The 21427-nt window shown below is 41.6% G+C and overlaps 1 protein-coding gene and 1 long non-coding RNA gene across 11 annotated transcripts in view; one reads left to right on the top strand and one right to left on the bottom strand.

Annotated features, from left to right (window-relative positions):
• Positions 1–1150: 1150 nt before the first annotated feature.
• Positions 1151–4835, bottom strand: LOC135499804 (uncharacterized). 3 transcript variants are annotated; one of them, XR_010449347.1, is made up of 3 exons: positions 4736–4835; positions 1990–2304; positions 1151–1881 (listed from the first exon to the last, which is right to left on the bottom strand). It is a non-coding gene; the product is annotated as an uncharacterized LOC135499804 (long non-coding RNA). The 3 variants fall into 3 exon arrangements; XR_010449349.1 differs by having other exon boundaries at positions 2184–2304; XR_010449348.1 differs by having other exon boundaries at positions 4726–4829.
• Positions 4836–6813: 1978 nt separating this feature from the next.
• LOC135499942 (neurabin-1-like) overlaps positions 6814–21427 on the top strand; it is a 55120-nt gene continuing 40506 nt past the window's right edge. For all 8 annotated transcript variants that reach the window (XM_064791009.1, XM_064791005.1, XM_064791006.1 and 5 more), the window contains exons 1-3: positions 6814–6951; positions 17571–17708; positions 17988–20022. In XM_064791009.1, the coding sequence (XP_064647079.1) occupies positions 17663–17708; positions 17988–20022 (2081 nt within the window). In that variant the 5' untranslated portion in view covers positions 6814–6951; positions 17571–17662. The remainder of the gene's footprint in view (positions 6952–17570; positions 17709–17987; positions 20023–21427) is intronic.

Genomic DNA, 21427 nt, shown 5'->3' with positions numbered 1-21427 from the left:
CGTTGATCGTTCTGGTGCGTTATTCCGTCCCATAGCAGGCAGTTGAAAGACACAAGTCTTTGCCCAATACACTGTCTATTGTCTTTAAACAAAGACCGCTCGCATCTCGGCCTTAATCTCCATGGTCTATATATTATCTTATATCAAAAGGGCATCAGGGTTAATCTTCTTAACATCTACCACTACGAAACATGGTCTTTCGAGGACAAATCACAACCAGAATGAAGAGACAAGTTCACTCTAACTTGGGCGACTGGTCTCACATCCATCAGGTATAAAACCTTTGGTTCTATGGTGGACCCGTACTCGGGATAGTCATGAGAACGCCTTTAACGCCACTTTTGCCGATAGGGGGACATGGACCGCTTCACCGCTGTATGATCTCCAGTGTTTTCATAACTGAAGCCCCACATTTCAAACAAGGAGTTGTCGCCAATCCTTTTGAGGTCTGTTTGAATATTCTCTGTAACCGATCGTCACTGACACAACTCAGTCAATATTTGAAATCAATATCAACATCATGTTCTGTCTAAAAGCTTGAGGTTGATTGCTCTGCTTGTTGACACACACTGAAACACTTTGAGATTATTTGATAGGTAGGCCTAATAGGAAAAGACATAAGTGGATCTCAACCTTCTCAACCGCAGAGAACGCCATTTTGCTTCCAGAAAAATAATTTCACCAATTTATTTCTGGTCGCAGTATTGATGAATATGAATATTAATTAGTTTGAAAAATATTTGAATGTAATCAAACTTGTCACGTGTCATTCAATCAACCTGCACAAGAGCGACTACGTGCGATTCACGTCGATCTCACTTTTGACTTCTCTCGGCGCGTTATGTTTTGAAGCTGAAGCCAATCAACGAACAGGCTCGTGACACGTGACACGTCAGGCTGCCGCCCACCCACTCAAGCAGCGCATTTCTGAGTCTGTCTCGTGATTGGCCAAAAGTGGCTACACACTGTGGCCACCTATACGGAGCGTTCATAATACGTAAAGACAGCGTACATCACAGATTTTTATCGCTTTTCAAACACGAAATTTAATGAAATTTATTCAAGTGCGGAGTGCATAATAAAGATCAAGTTTGTGTAGTTTATGAATGGGACGGACAACTCATATGACATGTTAGGCTGCCTTGAACTGATCAGTTTATTCCAAAGTGAAGATCGTGCCAAGACAAAGTCCCAGCAGTGGGCGATAATGCGCCACCTTGTAGGATTATATTAGGCCAGTGACATGAGAAAGACGACATCGTCACAATGTGAATCGTATGTGAACCCGACCGCAAATGTCGCAATGGTCGACGAGGATGTTCAATCTCAAATGAAAATTGTCTCCATTGTCAAATGTTGTCATGGATCATGAACGGGGCCTTATGATAAAATGTACAAACAACAACCTCATTTGTGAAACTTTCCATTCTTTATATGATATGTTCAGGTCAAATTCAAATGTTCATCTTACTGACACAATGGTATCTTGATCTGTCGATATACAAACATTTTTGAGAGATGTTCTACAAAAGATTGTTCAGCAGGCTCTAACTCCGGTGACAGCAGACTCTCGTACCGGTGTAGCATTTTTGAATGTTCATCTGGAAAAAGTGTCCTTCCAAATTCATTGTTGTCAGGCTAAGGTATGGGTCTACTGAGACTCTTGACCTTCAAGCGCAAATCAATCATTCTTTCCCGGAACACTCTATCCTTGGGCATTTAAAACTGTTACACGTATTCATCCCTATATATTAGTGCCCTTGATCCACAGTTAACTTTCGTCTCCATGGCGGCCTTGGCCCGTGGGTTGGAGAAGTAGGACAGGGGACTTGTTACATCGATGGAATGATGTCGCGCGGGGAATGCAATTGGTCATTCTATCTGAAGATAAAGTTAAATATAAAAGTTTTTGTTTTGCGGGGGGGGGGCTGCCCAGGAGCACACTGACAGATTAAGGATAATAAAAACTATGGTGCAATCTTCATTTACCATCTGCTTGCCTTCAAGACCAGCATCCATCTAGTTTGATGCGTGCCGCCATGATTGCACGATTGGATCAGAGTCCATCATTACGTTACACAGTGCATCATAAGTTACTTTTGCTTGCATTAGGATATGCAATTGGATCGCCACTATATTTCTCATTCAAATGAAGTTGGTATCTAAGTATGAAAACTTTGTACGCAATTTCGTCGTAGTCTTTCCTGTTCAAACTTAGCACTGAGTCCTCGTCCTTGTGCAGACTGACACCAACCATTCTCGCTACCACATCTCATAGGCCGGCCTCATGGTATAACATCACCGCTGAAATGACGAGACAATTAAAGGTTAAGGACAGAGTCAAGATCAATATTTCCTTTCAATAATTTTAAAAAGGCATATCCTCCGGTTAGACAATCACAATGAGAATTTTGATGTTGAGAACTTGATTGCCCGCTGATGGGCTCCCAAAATCTGCAGCACACCAAGTAGCATACGCATGCTAGGTCCTTATGACCTTAAATCGGAGGAGGCCTTATGACAAACGTTAGACTAGAAGCATCTCCAACCATCTCAGCGTCTTTCCTCAGTCAAGTTATTAGTTACCATCGTATGCCTTAGAGGGGGCAGATGGAACTGTTTAAACAAGAAGTCTTTCCAACAGCCACAAGTATCTCTTCGAAAACATCTCAGCAACACGTTCGACCCAGGTAATCTGTCAGCTGGCTGACGAGTAGGTTGGGAATTGTGTGTGATCAGTTCTCTCAAAGACACCCGAGACAAGGATTAAAATCTTGTGTTTAACTTTAGGCTAACAAATGCAAACACTTCCAATGAACCCCCTACAAGAGACGAGTGGCTCTTCGTCTCTCCGACTTTGACACCCTACTACGAACATATCAATAGATCAGCCAGCGGTCCTTAGTGTCGCCGCGTGGGATACGCCCAGTGGAATTGTTTGCAAAAGTCAGGGAACCACGATCTGACATCCATAACCAGCGTATTCCCTATTCATGCCAGTTATAGTCGGGTGCTACACCGCAGTCGGGATCGTGGAGCCAAGTGAATAATTGTTTAGATTTGAAATACATTATTCTAAAATGATCATGACATACAAGGTACAACGGTCGCAAGACACATCAATCACAAAAATAAACAAGTCCCGCCTTACCAAAAATAACACCGGGAAAATTATATCAGCACTTCGAGACCATCAACATCATCGTAGATGTTGTCTCTGAGACAAGACCACAATTGATTTTTTAAGCCTTTTAGCAGTTAAATTGTCAATGTTTGACCGCGACGCATCAAAGAACGCGTGGTGTTGTGAATCTGAAATTTAGATTATGTTATTCCGGACAGTCGGGCAAGTAAATGGTGAAAAATAAAATGGTGATTGACCACGGAAATTTTTTTTTAATCGACAAATTAGACAGACTTTGATATTTCCACTCTTTTCAGCCAACCGGCAGAAAAAACTCAAAACACGCCCCCCATTACCCAATTAGCAAAATTCGAAATTAATTTTTTCATCAAATAATTTCTTTATATCTGTAGACTTGCCACAACAAATATTTTTTCAATACCTCTCCAAATATGTACTTGAGAGTAAAAAACATGCACTCGTCTAATAGATAGGCCTGGACCCTCCAACCTATGAATATTCATTAGTCGTCTTGTCTCCTCTGTGACCAAGACTTGGGTCAATAATTTGTGAGGGCAAATGGTAATTGATAAGAGATAGCAATTGATATCGCAAGTGAGCATGTACATGAAATACAATGATGCACATGATCCGTGAAGTAAGTCTTTGTCTTGTTTTTCTGCGAAACCATTGTTTTCAACCTGCGATCTTTCCACAGTCAAGTTATTAGTTACCATCGTATGCCTTAGAGGTGGCAGATGGGACTGTCTAAACAAGAAGTCTCTCCAACAGCCACAAGTATCTCTTCGAAAACATCTCAGCAACACGTTCGACCCAAATAATCTGTCAGCTGGCTGACGAGTAGGTTGGGAATTGTGTGTGATCAGTTCTCTCAAAGACACCCGAGACAAGGATTAAAATATTGTGTTTAACTTTATAGGCTAACAAATGCAAACACTTCCAATGAACCCCCTACAAGAGACGAGTGGCTCTTCGTCTCTCCGACTTTGACACCCTACTACGAACATATCAATAGATCAGCCAGCGGTCCTTAGTGTCGCCGCGTGGGATACGCCCAGTGGAATTGTTTGCAAAAGTCAGGGAACCACGATCTGACATCCACAACCAGCGTATTCCCTATTCATGCCAGTTATAGTCGGGTGCTACACCGCAGTCGGGATCGTGGAGCCAAGTGAATAATTGTTTTGAAATACATTATTCTAAAATGATATGACATACAAGGTACAACGGCCGCAAGACACATCAATCACAAAAATAAACAAGTCCCGCCTTACCAAAAATAACACCGGGAAAATTATATCAGCACTTCGAGACCATCAACATCATCGTAGATGTCTCTGTGACTAAGACTTGGGTCGTTAATTTGTGAGGGCAAATGGTAATTCATTAGAGATGGCAATTGATATCGCCAATGAGCATGTACATGAAATACAACGATGCACATGATTCGTGTAGTAAGCCTTTGTCTCGCTTGCGACTGGAGTTTCTTACTGCGCAGTTCATTCTCTGCCCGACTGCACGACTTTTACTAAAATAAAAACCTATTAAAACCAATCAAGACCAATACGAAGCATAGATACCTCGCCCTACCTTCTGCTGCAGCAGTTTTGACTTGATTACCGAAATCTCGAAGGCATTTTATGTTTGAAATCGGAAAAAGTGTTCCGGTGATCTTCTACGCAGTTCACACTCCAACTGACTGGCGTTCAAATCAACCGCGACCGATCATGACCGAAGACAATACATTTCGCGTCACACCATCCGGGCACTATACCCCGCTACCAGGCTTAGCGTTCACTTGAACATTAGATTTCATGAGCTAAGGAGAGTCTTTTGTTCTGTCAAAGGATCAATTAACTGGTATTGTCAAAAATGTGGGATTGGCCAAGCATACATACATGTGTATGCGTACTGAGCTGTGGTCACGGAAAGACATTAGGCAGGTTTCGCGAACCAAACGAAGAGGTACAAACTGCGAAGTTTGCGTCATGTAAAAGCATTTGATCGACGAATGTTTAACATTTCTCCGATTGCTTTTCCTACCAAATATAACAGTTCCGTTGGTCGTCGTTCGCCCGGCTAGCGAGACCTGCCGAATGTCACAATCGTACGACATATGATTGTCAAGTTTGATGCTATCAGTGGACTAGACTCATATGCAGTCCATATCGCCATCCTGGTTCTCCTGTGTCTATCGTTGGACAAGACGAGGCCGGCCCATTGCGTCCAGAGTGTATCAGTAGAAATGCAGCGATTTTGATATTAGAATAAATACTAGCATTGTGACATGGAACTTGAACTATTAGCATTATATTCTGCAGCAAGCTTTTTAATGATTCTGTAATTCATTCTTCATTTTGCTACTGCTCTTCAAAGCACTTGCCCCTACTCACATACGACCCCGGGCGATTCCTAAGTTCCGAGGACATTGTTTCCTGCGGATCAGAGGAATCGCCTGTAGACGTACTGTGGCAGGATTTTCCTTGTCCAAGCGGCAAGGCTTTGGAATGAGCTCGGTGTTGACATTCAGAATGCCAAGACTGTTACCATTTTCAGCCGTGGGCGAATGACCCAACAACACCCGAAACAACCACTCCTTTTGAAGTTTATAATCAAGCATACAAGACGCTACCCCCAATGAAACAATGAAACAGTAGTGCACCATATCTCTTCTGGATGTGCCCTCCCCTTCATAGCTCGCCATGTTGCCAGAGAGTGTACCAAGTCTTTGCTGGATGTGACATGCCCCTTCACTATGCGAACTCTGTCTGATCTAGATGTGAACTCTCGATCCCAACGTAGTACACTATGGTTTCCACACAACCAGACCTGATCGAGATTACAGATGCTCCAACAACCAGACCTGATGCGATTGCAGATACTGTCACAGCCAGACCTGGCGAGATAACAAATGCTGTTACACCCAGAGCCAAGGGCAGCACGAGCAGATCCTACCCTGATAACCCCCCCCCCCCCCCCCCAAGGCTAATGCCCCTATAAACTGCACATATTAGTAAAATGAATGCCACCAATTTAGCCGCAAGCTCCTACCTACAGTCCCCCTTTAAGAAACCCTTTTCAAAACCCGGGAAAACCCAAGTCCGCTATTGTTCACCATTTGAACTGCGCACGTGCGTTTGTTTACTATTTCATTTCCCACGAAATCTCCAAGATCACATGACCTGCTAACGCGGATTGGATATAACATTGTCCCTTCCAGATGGTGACTTGAGCGCCGCCTGTGACAACTCGCTGTAACTAAGTTAAAGTATATATAAACCCTTATATTTTGAAATTGAGTACAGAATAATTCATTAATAAGTTATAGCTTGGTTTATTATTCCTATATAAGAGTATTTTAGGTAAAAATGGTTACTTTTTGTCAGAAGTAGATGACATTTGGTAATAAATAAAACAACTTTTCTAGATTATGACGGCGGGCAATTGCTACCTCGCTTCCAGGTATTTTTACCAATTATCACTTTTTTGCTAAATAAACTATTATTCAGGGGTTTCTTTGCAACATAAAAGTTATATTCCAAAACTACATGAATCGGTGCTCATGCTTACATAAAGAATTATGTATTAAAAGGTATAATTAGTAACAAAAATGTCGTTTATTTCTCTTTGTCTAATTGCCAATTCCCTAGGAACGAGGTAGCCCTTTAATCAATGGCGGAATAGGGAATGAAGTCCACCCAAAATCACACATTTATCTTGTAATTTCACAAATTCTGCATGAGACTCCGATTTCAAATTATTGTCATCGATACTTCATTATCTAAGGATTTAGTCTGAGGAATTAGGTAAGGAATTAGTTGTTTTCTCTATGTGAAAACACTGTTCAAATTTCTATGTTTACTGTCTCAGTCAAAGGTAGGAGTGACTTCTTCTTGTTTGAGTCACTGCATATGATATTATAGGGCCTACGTTTTTGCATGCACGAGTGTACGTCAGTGTAAACACAAAGTAGGTACTCACTTCATAACTAGATTGGCAGTTCCTTCTTTCTTTGTCTTATTTTTTGCGTACGACTGGACAAACTTTATCGCCACTGGTCCTCAAGAATGTGGCAGTGTGTGGCAGTTCCAAGTTTATAGAGAATGTTTTTGGTTTTCCTTTTTTTTCCAGACACCAACAAATGCTGGTGATGTTAATATTCGATTTCAGTAATCCCCATTATAGTCCATACCGTACACGTTACCTGGAATCAGTCTACGTAACATACTGGTACACAGTCTACTTTACAGACAGTCTGCACCATCATTCAAATGTGCATGCTTGGTATGGATGCAATGCCTCCTGCCCTTGACAATTTGGCTACTTTTAGTCCCATGGGGTAAAATCATGAAGAAACAATTCAATACATGGACTTCACCGTAAAATTAACAATCGACATCACCAACAAGCTTGCATTTACTAGGTAGAAGCTAAATTTGTACATCACTTGCATTCAGTATCAACAGAGGATCTAAGTTACAGGCCGATGGTATAATTCTAGTAACCTGTGTTACATTTCATTCACCGTCCACCTAGGTCGAGCTTGTGGGTAATATTGATTGTTATGGTCAAATCCAAGTATTGATGTAATAATGATATGAATTTTTGACCCTCATAAAAATCAATTGTTTAAGAAACATGGATCTGCACTTTAGAGTATGGTAGAATTCTAATCAATCAGACTTCTTATCTGATCACCATTTGACCTGGAAATGTCAACAATTTGATTATGGATAAATTCCCAGGATTTACTGCCTTGAAATTATCAAATCACTGCTATTGCTGCGTGTACATTTCTGTCTAGGCTGACTCTATTACAGGAACAGTTTCGTGACCCTGTATTGCTTATGAGATATAAAAAATATCAATTGCAAGAAATATGATAGTGCGCGATCAAGGTCTACAGTCCTACCTGGACCACTTCCTGGGCTTCTAATGTACAGTCTTTTCGCATAACGACAAACACTAATTTTCTCAATCAATGTCTTTTGATACATTTGTAAAATGTGCATGCAGGAAAACATTTATTCTTGTCACTTTATGCCTGCATGCAGATTGCTGATCACAAGACACCTGCCCGGGAATCCCTCAGTCATGGATTGCATTTCAATTAGCTCAGTCATGTGACATGTCCATTCTGTAAACAGCGAGACCTACATATTGTATGTACAAGGAAGTGCCATGCCGAAGTGTCTTGCTGGACTGTCTTTAAAAATTTCAACCACGAGTATGAGGTATAGCAACATAAATGCAAAACCCATTTTACACTTTCATTGCTTGATTTATATTGAATCACTCAAGGAAGTTGAAATAAAATCCAAACATTCCGAGAAAAAAATCACCTCGGACAGGTAGCAGTTTATTTCAGAACATTTTAGCCACTCAATAGCAACCTGTGTATTTGAAAAGCCCAAACTTGTTGAATAAAGCCTTTGCTCAGATTTCAAAGGCCTATCAGTCACGGCTGTTACTGATAAGCCTGCATTGGCTTACAATTACATACGTACCAGAGGTAGACGTTGGGGAGATGCACTGGCCTTCAGGTGTGTATGATATGGAAGGTCCAGGTTTCCCTACATTTTAGCTCCACCCTGTTGGTGTTCGGTTGGACAACCAATACATCCAGTTGGGTATCAAATCATAAACAAATAATGTCCAGAAAAAATGAAAAAGATTTTAGTACTTGGAGTACAGTGTGCTTTTTTGGTTCGTTAGTTACCATGTTACGACGATGGACTAAACTTGCAGTTCGCAGGGTTCCAATATATCACACATTGCCAGAGCAATTCATCAAAGCCGCAACACGAGGAGGGAACCGCAGCCATAAAATATAAAGGCCTTCATGTACACACCAACCTTAACCAAAATTGGTCCTCAATGTCACTGACAAAGCACCAGTTTTATGCGAGTTCGAAATTGTTCTGCAAAGTACCACAAAAATAGCGGACATAATAATTTGATTAATCAGATATATTAGCGGAGAACAATATCGTGTGTTGTGCCCAAGTGAGATAAATCGCGGAAGTCGTGGGGGCCGCGCCGCGTTGTACAGAAATTTATTGATTGTCAGCAAGACCAGTATGTGTTATCCGTGTAGATCTGTATGGCCAGTGTACGGCTATTCAAATGTACCTGTTTTGTATGTTTTGACTGCCGGATTTGGCACACGATCAGAATATTGTCAAAACGTCAGTGGCTTTCTTTGTTGTAGAGGGGGAATACGTGTACATTTTTGTATAGATTGTATTCTGTTCTGTTGGGTATCTTGCAGTGTATTTTCTCATTTCCAATTTTAGCGGTGGACTTGTGAAATTATCATAGACTGACATTTGTTATTGTCAAAAACATGAAACTGAAGTTACGATCAGCCAAATGCAGCGTATCAACATATCATGTACTCTCCTCAAGGGATTGAAACCTTTTCATTTGATGTCTTTTGCATACCTTCTTCTTCAGTATAATTTGGCATTTTAGACAGTCATTCCAATATCAGAAACAAAAGTCAGCTGTCCTGGTGAGTTTTGCCAGAGAGCCCTGGAGTTTTGTGGCCAATAACACTGTACTTGCTTATCTCTGCTCTCGATTTTTCAAATTTTTATTTGATCCGCCCCACACTTCTGCGTCGCATGGGCCATTAACTTTCATCTGATCATCATTGACCTTTGAAAGCCCAACTGTCCCTGTACCGGAGCATTTGATAGACCTACATAATCTATGTTGTGCTCGATCCCACAGCACAAACGCTCCCCTGGTCTTTGGAGGCCTTGTTGAATTACATACTGTTGTTGGTTTAATCTCTCGGTATGAACTTAACACTTTGGGACAACTGCTCGTCTTGTAAGATATTTTAAAATGGTGTAAAAAGATTTGGACTCGTATCATGTTTTTATTATTCAGTTTGATAGTTTGGCACAGGAATGGCCTGCGTAATGACCGAAGTCTTTGAGGATTTGATTGGTATGACACATGATGATTGCAGTCATTGACAAATTATGAGACATTCCTGCGTGGAAGTCAGTCGAAGGAATCAATTGCCTCAAAATGTTCGTCCTGGTATGTTTTTTTATAAACAAGGCCCATTTTGTCACTTGAATTGTAAAATTGGACAGGTAGCCCGTAGGCCCTTCTAACTATTCTTTTCACAGGTGTGTAAGCTTACAGCGAAGTGCTGCATTCCCCGTAATATTTTGCGTGGCTTTAAAAAATACAAGCCTTGAATTTTAATTGTGTGTGTTCTGTGAATGGTGCTCAGGGAATAATGACTTTATTTTTGAAGTGTTTGATTTGAGGGGCACTGGAATAGATTTGTTTTACAGTTAAAGTACCATGGGTAGTCCAGACAATGACAGGACTCAGGAATAATGGATGTGCCAAACTGAACTTTGAAAAAGTCTTGCTAAAGTAGTTTCAACAATCTTAGTGCTTCCTATATACAAAATGGGGATGAGTTGGACTTGCTGGTAACACACATTCTCCTTAAAAATGCCTCCTTAAAATATGAACTGCGTCCTCATCCACGGCTGAAGGATTGCTAATACACTTGTTATTCTTGGGAGTTTGCTGCTCCCTATTCGTGGCTCGCTGATCTTACAATCCGATATCCTTTCACCTGATGAGATCAGAAGCGAAATGTTAGAGGTGTCATATTTAATCACATTTCTCCCTAATCCCGTTTTACACGAATAGAACTAATTAGCACTAAGGCTGGAGCTTCTACATCTTGTAGTTCTATTCAAGATAGTTTGGAGTTTCATCAGATATTAACAACGGTAGAATTTGAAACTTCAGACTAAAGTTTAACCCTGGCCTTTCCTGAGATATTTCAGTAGACCTCAAATGGGCTGCTCAACCAATACAGCCTGATCATTTCTGACCCGCACCCATTTATCTCCGTGAAATATAAGGGAAGTTAGGCAAAAATACCTGCCTATGCAGAATGTAGCACCAACTCGCTGTGAGGTTTGAAGCTGTGTCCTCTTGACCACTAAAGTCGCAAGCCACTTTCCGAACTGATGAAAAACCACTGCTGTCTAGTCAAACTGAGGCAACCACTACTGTCTAGTCGAACTGAAGCAACCACTGCTGTCTAGTCAAACTGAAGCAACCACTACTGTCTAGTCAAACTGAAGCAACCACTGCTGTCTAGTCAAACTGAAGCAACCACTGCTGTCTAGTCAAACTGAAGCAACCACTGCTGTCTAGTCAAACTGAAGCAACCACTGCTGTCTAGTCAAACTGAAGCAACCACTGCTGTCTAGTCAAACTGAAGCAACCACTGCTGTCTAGTCAAACTGAATCAACCACTGCTGTCTAGTCAAACTGAAGCAACCACCACGGTCTAGTCAAACTGAAGCAACCACTGCTGTCTAGTCAAACTGAAGCAACCACTGCTGTCTAGTCAAACTGAAGCAACCACTGCTGTCTAGTCAAACTGAAGCAACCACTGCTGTCTAGTCAAACTGAAGCAACCACTGCTGTCTAGTCAAACTGAAGCAACCACTACTGTCGAGTCAAACTGAAGCAACCACTGCTGTCTAGTCAAACTGAAGCAACCACTGCTGTCTAGTCAAACTGAAGCAACCACTGCTGTCTAGTCAAACTGAAGCAACCACTGCTGTCTAGTCAAACTGAAGCAACCACTGTTGTCTAGTCAAACTGAAGCAACCACTGCTGTCTAGTCAAACTGAAGCAACCACTGCTGTCTAGTCGAACTGAAGCAACCACTGCTGTCTAGTCAAACAAACTGAAGCAACCACTGCTGTCTAGTCAAACAGACTGAAGCAACCACTGCTGTCTAGTCAAACTGAAGCAACCACTGCTGTCTGGTCACTAGACAGCAGTGGTTGCTTCAGTTCGGAAACTCTTTGCTGTGTTTTTACTTCTAGCAAATAGAAAAAATCCAGGATCTATGAAAACTTTCGAAGATCACCACAAAACTATTGGGGCACTCAGTACAAATAAAGTCGCTCTAATCCTGCGTCTTAGACTTGGCGTTCTCCCTAAGTGGAGGTGATATAGATATACCAATCTTCCAGACATGATAATCGTCGATTCGTACCTAACCTTGGTGTTGCGGAAACTGCGAGTGTTTTCAATCATGGCAGGTGTGTGTCGGTTTAACCCGAGTAATTTACAGATCTTCGTTCATCAAAACAGCTCGTAAACTTAAGCAATCAAGGTGAGAAGGTTGAATCGATGGATCGATGCTTTTTACAAGTTCTGTGCGCTCTTGTTGATGGCATCCTGAACCTCATGGCCTTATACTCCATTCAAAGGTAGAAGGGGTATAGCTTGCAAAAACGAGATGAGATGCAAAAACCTTAGTGGTCAAGATGTATGTAGTATACTCATAGATCTATATCAAGTTGCCCCGGAGACAAATAATGTGATACGAAGATAAATTTACACGGATAGTTCAAAATGAAAATACATTCACCAAATAGCGATCGCTCTGCCTGAGGCAAATATCCGATCGAAAGTACTCGAGTGAATCTTGTGTGTCGGAGTCCTCTGAGGAGAATTTACGAAATATTGCAATAATTATGCATTCATATAAATTCCCTCTGGCCCCTGCTTTTCCTGTGTGAACTAACTGAACAAGACATTGGTGATCAGCAGGGTCCTCATGCTTTCAAATCGTGTTGAAGGTTGAAAATGTTTTACACTTCATTGTATACTTGTAGACCCATTGATCAGAGATGAAACCAAATGTGCTTTTCAATTGTCATGATTTACTCCAAACTGTACATTGATGCATGGTTCCTAACATCATGTACATTAACATGATTCTCTACTTCTATTACACGTTTATAAAATATTCATAGAAAATGAGGAAGATTTTAATGCGACACATGGGACTCGACTTATACACTAACAGGAAGCCATGGTTTAGTTATTGTTGTGAGATGGTATATGCTGGAGAACGTTTGAAAAGGAGTACCAGTAGTTTGATGTGTGACCACTGTTATGTATGAAGGAGAACCTCTCTACTAAAGGACACCATTGGGATTGACAAGTGCTGTCCTTCATTGGGAGGTATCCAGATTTGAGAGGTCAAATTGAATGGAAACAACCAACTTTTGACCAAAACCAGTGTCCATAATAGAGAGGGTGTCTTCATTAAAGAAGTTCCGATAAGGGAGGTTCCGCTGTGACATGTATCCCGTATAGATATGATATGGTAATGACAGCGAAAATGATACACTGTACATTATGACATGACATCATAAAAATGACCTGTCTCATGCAATCTCAATCCTGGCACTGTTAATATCAAATTGATTGGTATAAATTTGAGCGCCTGCCATTTTCCATCACAAGATAATTTTGTGATGGGCAGCCAGTTGAATAGCAATATTGGTTCGGTAAAAAAAGAACTGTTTACCTATCGACCGGGGGGGGGGGGGTCAGAGGCTGCAAGCGATAACTGCCATCAAGTGCTCTACATGATGAAGAAGGTCTTTTTATCTAGTTGAAACATAAAAAAACTTTAAAAGCTCAAACAAACTGTGAGTTAATACAGACACCTATTGGCCCCTTGTTGCGAATTAATCTAACACGCCTGACCCCTGCCTATAGTCTCCCTTTAAAGGGGTGCGCCGTTCATAATAATATGGCTTTAAAAGGGTTAATTATCCTGTCAGACATCCATCTTGATCAGTCTTGTAGCCATCACAATCTAGTTTCTTAAAATATCTCCGAAAAAGGGCAAAAACAGCCACCCAGAATTCTCAAGAATCGTTTTCCTTCATAACCATGGCAACGCAGCCGTTGTTCCATACCGAATTGACGTCTGCATCGTCTGAGGAATTCTGGGATTGAGAGCGTGTTGGTCGTCATTGGTGATAATTGCTGATTTGATAGGATGGAGGTCTGTGTTGGAGTATAGAGATGGAAGGTGGGTTGCTTTAAAAACTTGTTGGTGGGGGTGGAGGAAGGGGGGGGTAATGATACAGTGTATAATCAGATGTGTTAACCCTTAGAACGGGGATGGCTCTCTAGATGTACATGAAGCAATCAACAAATATTTTCTTGATCATAAGTATTGTTAAAACATGAAGCTTGAAATATGAGAACAGCATTCTTATTCCGCTGAAATTGGGCCACTCTAGTTGTAAATGTCCTTTAGTACTGTCAATGTGACTTTGTACTCCAAAAGCTATATTATGATTCAATAGATAAATGTTGAAATTCCACTATCTCCACCACCATTGTATTAAAATGCAATCTAACTGTCAATGTTGAGCATGAAAAAACCTGAAGGCTCTTACAGTTATAATGCATATGGCCACTCCACCAAATAAAAATTTCCCAATTGTGCACCAGCACACGAATGTGGCACAAGTTCACACCCATACTTATTTGAATTGAAGAGATCAGTACAATGGTTTATACAGTAGAACCTCCCATACCGGACACCTCTCTAAAGGACTGCCTCTCTTTTAAAGGCCCCACTTTTGGTCCCATGAAGTGGTTGTTTCAATTCAATTTGACCTCTCTAATCGGGACACCTCTCTATTAAGGACAGCACAAGTCCTGAGGGTGTCCTTGATAGAGAGGTTCCACTGTGCCTAATTGGTGACATGGGATATGGTAGTGATTCCGGGCTATACGGCAATGTGCAGAATTTCTTGTAATTTTGCCGTGTGACCTGATTGGTGCTTATTTTTAGGCAAATTTCAGCATAATTCAATAATTGTTTGGTAATCGTGTGATAAACTAATCAGTCAGTTGTATTTGGAATATTAGATGGTACAGGGTACAGCTGCTGTGGTCTTGGCAAACTGGGTGATCCAGTACACTGCGTTTTCAGACTTTCTTGTTTGCGCGGGGCTTTAGACACCCCCTGGTCATCTTCTGTTAATCTGGTAACGTGTTTCGTTGATTTTGTGACATCGAGTATCAAAATGACACACCATCAACTCCAAAGCTGCATCCATGAAAGGAAATTGGCCTACTGTGGACTGGCTAATGTTCTCAACCGCTTTTTGTTTTGTGGTTGAGGAGACAAATGTAAGCATCAACTTGTAGATATTCCAAATCTAATGCATTCACCATGTTAATCATCCTACAAATTTTGGCCACGAATGTTCAATTTATAGACTTCTGCCAAATGACATGATCAAAATGAGCTAGTTTGCCCACTTTTTCCATATTGCACATTTTGCGATGAACACCAATAAATGACAGTTTGGGAATGGATAATGTTTGGAATGAATCTAACCATTGTTGTATCCCAGAGAAGAGGCTGCAGTAACACCCGTTTGGAGCATATTTTACAAATGGCATGTTACACAATGATATGTGCACTCGATGGGCGACTCCATAGACTTACTTCTGGAAGAAAAACACAATCTAATAGATGCTTGAAGTGTTTGCTTGAAAATCAAGAAGCCCTTCAAAAATGCACTTGACCTAGTTCAATTTGTACACCATTCTGAGGCGTGGGAGGATTTTGTTTGGTTCATTTTGTAAACTTTGAAAAAAAAATTTGATGGGGAAGGCATCATTACCATACTGCCAGTCCTCACAGCCTCTCTCAGTCTCTGATCCCTTCCATTACTCTCCTGTATAACAGATCCGTCAATGTGAATCATTGCTACCTGCGAGGTACATCTCCAACGAGAGCAATATCAGTCGCCCACACTCGTGATTCAAGTCTACGTCTCATTCTCAATTCGAAAAATTGATTAATTCTTGGATTGCACTTGAGGCAATTTGTAAAAATGAACGGCTGTGTGGCACATACATGAATCTGTTGGACAATCTCAGTGACTGCTTTTCAATATTCACGGGCATTTTATTTGTGTGAATGTCTGGCTATTTTGATTCAAAATACAATCAGTTGAAAAAAATCTTTCCTGATTTTGAGACAAATGCATGTTCAATAAAACATAGCATGATTGTCGACCTTCTATATTAACAAATCTGGACCAAATTCACTTGATCTCCTTCCCTCTACATGTACACTCAAATGACAGAGGCGGAGTATGTTATTGTATAATAATCATACAGCGTTAATGCGTACATTGAGTGGTAATAGATGTGTCCGTGAGTGAGTATCGCATCTGACTCAGCGAGATGATATATAATGATCGCCATCCATATTGTTTCTATCCCTACAGGGATGTAGCTCGCTGGTTGTTGTGAGTCATATACATGTAGACCAGTTGTCTTGGTTGGACTGGCTGCTGAAGTCAGATGAGGTCTGGTACAATATGATTTGTCGCCTCGGGTGTCATCCTTTACGGTACCTCTGATCCCAACAGGATTCTATGCTGTTGTTAAGTCATGTCGTCAGGAAGGCAGGGGGTGTATGCACCAGTTCTGGCTGATTGAGTCCAATGATTGTTCCCAACTTCACCCGTATTCGAGTATCTCTTCCTATCTCCACAGCAATGTCACGCACAGGGCGTGCTTTGTGTTTAGCTGTAAATATACAATGATGATAAAATAGCTCAATTTCATTGAAGTGACAGGTGGTGATGAATCTGACTGAGTGGGTGTCATCTATGAAACTCATTATCAGAGAGACAAAATTTGAATATTGTATGTAAATATTGTAAGTGAATGAATCAAACCCATGACACATAGGTGGACAGGTGTGAATTTTGGCTACCCCCACCTTCGCATATAGAAGTTGAATACTACCAGTCTTTGTCTTGCATATACAAGTATTGGTTGATTATCTCACCATAGGGGAGTCGATACGACTAGAACTAGGAACTTGAAACTTTGTTTACTGGGCCCCTTACTTCTAGGTTAGGTGACCTCTGAGAATGTATCAGTATGATCTGATTTTCTACTTCGACACCAGGGGACCAAAGGTGAAAACCTAAAAAGGTGATATTTCACTTATAATGACTCGTTTTTAATGAATTTTTTATGGTAGGTACTTCAAGGACTGATACATCACATATCATATTCAACATTTCTGTAAGTCATGCAGCTTTATCCTCTGTCGTAATGGCCACATGTGGAGTGGCATATTTGATGAGTAATATTTCAAACCACAATATGCATAAATTCCGCTCAAAATGTGTTACAATTCCATGACAAAAAATCAATAAATTTCTGTGCATGTTCTTTGTCATAATGTGATATGTTCCAGGATTTAGCAGTTTTTCTAATGCGTCCTGCATGGATAATTCAGGGCTTTTGGTGACTTCGTGAATAGCGAAAACTTGTTGTTGAACTTTGTGAGTCTGGAGTTTTGAATATGTGATCACCGATTTCCTGGTGGTGGAAGGGTTCAACCGACACTTTGACTAAAACAGTCAAGATATCTCCCAGTCACCACAAGACTCGTTGTCGAACTTTGTGAGTCGGAGTTTTGAATATGTGATCACCAATTCCCTGGTCATGCTGGTGGTGGAAGGGTTATAATTTGCATCAAGCTTATTCTTTCCGTACTCTCTTATTGCAGATCTTTGTTGGGCAGTTTGGTGGACCATCATCCCCGAAGCCAGAAAGCCATGATATGTTTTTTACGTGGACCCGACCATTTTGGATACCACAATGAGTCGCAGTGACGTCCTAATGCAGTATAACGATAATATGCAAGGTGTGTAATCAGTCGGGCCGAAGTAATGTGTCAACGGGCACAATTATGTCCAAAAAAGGATCTTTCCTCGCTGGTAAAACTGGTTATTGCTTTTGTAGGGAGATATAGTGACTTTGATTCTGACACTAACACGTATATGAAAGAATCTGGTGCACCTGACGGATCAACAGGCTTTTGGTGATGATTTAAAACTGTCTGTCTAAAAATTAGGCCCATCTTGAAGCCTCATCATTGCTTTTTGTGTTAATTTCTAAAGGTTAAAATCTTATTATTTTGCAGGTTCGAGAAATTTCCAATCTCGAAACTACGAACTGGCTACAGAGGATAGGATGGCGAACCAAAGGGGGCCGCGCTATGGCTCCAAGGTGAGCATGCTAAAGGACATGTTCAACCAAGGCCACCCAGTCCACGCGGAGGACATCCCCCCGTTAAAGACGCCATTGAAAGCTCGGTCACCGTCTGTTGATCGTTCGCTAGAACGCTCGCCCGATTCGAAGCGGAAACGTGGGAACACAGTCTCAGATTCTGCGCCAAACAAGTCGCAATCTATGGATGTCCATGTGAAGCAGGACCAGGAGAAAATCTTTGACAATACGAATCATGTCCAGAGGTTTAATTTCACTCGGGCGATGTTTGCCCAAATGGAAAAGGATTCTGGGAAACCGCAGTCAAACCGAACGCAGCAAATGCGTTCCACCACATCTCCAGTGCGCTCTACGACGTCACCAGTCCGTACTGGCGGCTCTCCTAGGTACGAGAGTGACTTACCAAGCAAGCAACGTGCTGTTTCTGACCCCGCCGAAATGGAACAAAATGCAGATAATCATGATTCACAATTACGTAAACCCCGTAGCGTTAGTCAAGTCGAGTACAGTCACCACATGGATGAATCCAGGTCTGGCCATCCAGGTGGCGTTTCTGAGCCCTCGTATGTTCAATCACGGGTCAATCAGAGGCACCAGGAAAAGCCTAATATTCCTGTTAGGCCAAACCGATTCTCATCCCATACTGACGGCCAGAATGATCAGCGGCACAGTTTTGCGCGAGTGAATATGTCGCCGGAGCGGAAAATCTTGAACACAGAACAACGGAAGGATAGCCCAGACCGAGGTCATCTTGTACACCAGCAGTCATTACCAGAAGAACGACCAAGTAATCGCAGTATGTCTCCAGGTAGTCGGTTTGGTCGAGATCCACACGTTCCACCAGAGCGATCAGTAGCTGTAGATGCTCCCACACCATTCAAGCCTTATCATAGCCGCATACGTGATGAAGAGCCTAAGAAGACTTCAGCACGTGACGAACCAGTTGCAAAATGGCCACAGGATGTTGCTTCAGATGACGGGAGAAGACGCCGCAGGCCATCACCAGAAAAGGGTGTAGCCGTTGAACAAAACTCACGCCGAGAGCGGAGTACCAGCCACGAATCTAGACCAGAGGCTTCCAGACCTATTGTTCAGGCAGAGACAACAATACAAGACAATACTAATTCAGACCCACCACGTTATCGGTTGAATCGGGAACCATCCGTTGAGCCGAAATATGGGCGGGAAGTGGATACAGCAAAGAATGTCTCGGAGCCTGTTCTTGAAGCAAATGTTGCGTGGGAACCGGTTCCCTTGCAGCGGACAGGATCAAAAGAACAAGTTCCTGCGCGGAGGTCACGAAGTCGTGATCCAGTGCCTGAGGATCGAAAACCTGATTTGGTTGTCGAAGCAAAGGTGCCAGCACCATCTGTCAGGCCAACATCTTGGGATACAAAGTTGGACAACGATATAAATTTACGTGGCGGGAAAGATACAGAGCCAGACATTATGACGTCATCGTTTGTTGCAACGTTGGCGCGGGAACCTCAGGTCGAGAAGGAGAATGATTTTGGTACTTATAATGCTTCAAGTGGACCAAGAGCCGAGTTTGCCATGGAGACGAGTCCGACTAGCCCGGCTGAAAAGTCACGGGATCTAGATGACGGACTTAAACCGTGGGCTACGAAAATGATACGCTACACACCGAAACACCGGGATGGTTCAAATTCCTCTACACCTACACCTACCCCTGGTGATGATGAGAAAAAATTACCCCCCAGTGACAATTTAGTCTCCAATGCTACATTCCAAGTGACTGTGCCGGAACCAGTGAGCCCGGCAGAACTTGATTTTCCTGATATTGGAGTAAACGTGGACAGCGGGAGATCAGAGACGTCTTTCGAGCTTGGGTCACCTACAGCCGCAGAGCATTACTACCCGCCAGACGAGCTGAGCTCCGATGAGGATAGTGATGAAGAATTCCAGGCTACTCTTGAGATCAGCCCAATGTGAGTAGACTAGAACTTCTTGTTAGATTAGAGATTTGGATAGCATCAGATTGATTACCCTCTTGGTGGAATTTCTTTTTTTTTCTCTCCGTTTATAATCCGACATGTTGGAGTTGTTTTCCAACTGTAGGTAGACCTCTACCCTCTAATAAATGAGTTTACATGTTTGGCTCTTCCCCCTCCACTCATCAGTTTCATGGCTCAAAGCGATGGCCAACAACACAAAAAATATTTGGTTAAAATATTTCACTTGGAACTATGGTAACTTTCTGATGTATCGAACTCTATTAGAGAAAAAAAACCTATTTTGACGGGAGCATTTTATTAAAGTAGTAACTTTCTGATGTATCGAACTCTATTAGAGAAAAAAAAACCTATTTTGACGGGAGCATTTTATTAAAGTAGTTCCAATCCAGTGTTATTTATTCATAATTGTCGTTTCTGGTCTCGTCTGTGTTGTTGTGATAGTTTACTTTTCAGTTAGCAGATGTCACCAGCTGATGGCATGGCCAGATGAAGTACTTCCTACTGCACTGAATAGATGGCGAGCATTTTTCTTCTTTTATGGGGGAATGTTACTCCTTGCTGTTGGCTTTAAAAAAGGACTTTGAAGCATTGCCACAATGGACAGTATGTTTGAAGAAAGATGTCCAGATCTTATCGTTTTCAGGTTTTTAGGTCACACATTTACAAATTTTTGTGCACAGACATTTGTTTCATTGAAATACGAAAGATGGCAACACTTTTGAATATTATTTGCTGGTTAGATAAAAGCATTGCTGTCCGCTGCTCAGCATGGTCTGGTCTAACTGTAGGTATATTTTTACTTCAGTAACATTGTAGAAATAGGCCTCAAATTGGAGATCCAAATTCAAATTCGAAACCTGGAATTGTTGATGACTGACAGGGCCTTTAATATCACGCCATGAGGGCCATTAATTTATATCACAACAATGAGAAAACATCCTATTATTTTGCAATGGTTACTGCCACCAAATGCTGCCCTGCCTGCTGTAATTAAATATTACTGAAGTTGGTAGGAACACCTGTCCTCCATGAAGCATTGATATGCATGTGCAATCCACCGCAGGAGAACCATCAATTTACATTTGAACTTTTCATATTTTATTGATTCTGTGCTGCCTGCCTGTAGGCCCGTGTAGAAGGCCTATAATGTCAAACATGGTGTGCTACACGTTCAGTTTTGGATGCTTTTTTACGCTGTGAATTTTTGGATCTTGGATGAACAATTGAAATGGGAATACTTTCCGGACTGAATTCAATTCAAGGATTTTCCGAAAGGTTCCCTTTCAATAGGCTGATTTTCTCTGTTTGGAGGGCGAATCTTCTATTTGTTGGTGTTGGCTGTCTTGAGAGATTCTAATTGTCATTTTGATTCAAATTT

The sequence above is a fragment of the Lineus longissimus genome, chromosome 15, assembly GCF_910592395.1.
Source record: "Lineus longissimus chromosome 15, tnLinLong1.2, whole genome shotgun sequence".
Taxonomy (NCBI): domain Eukaryota; kingdom Metazoa; phylum Nemertea; class Pilidiophora; order Heteronemertea; family Lineidae; genus Lineus; species Lineus longissimus.
The sequence above is the reverse complement of the archived record's forward strand: the minus strand, read 5'-3'. Positions and strand labels throughout refer to the sequence as shown.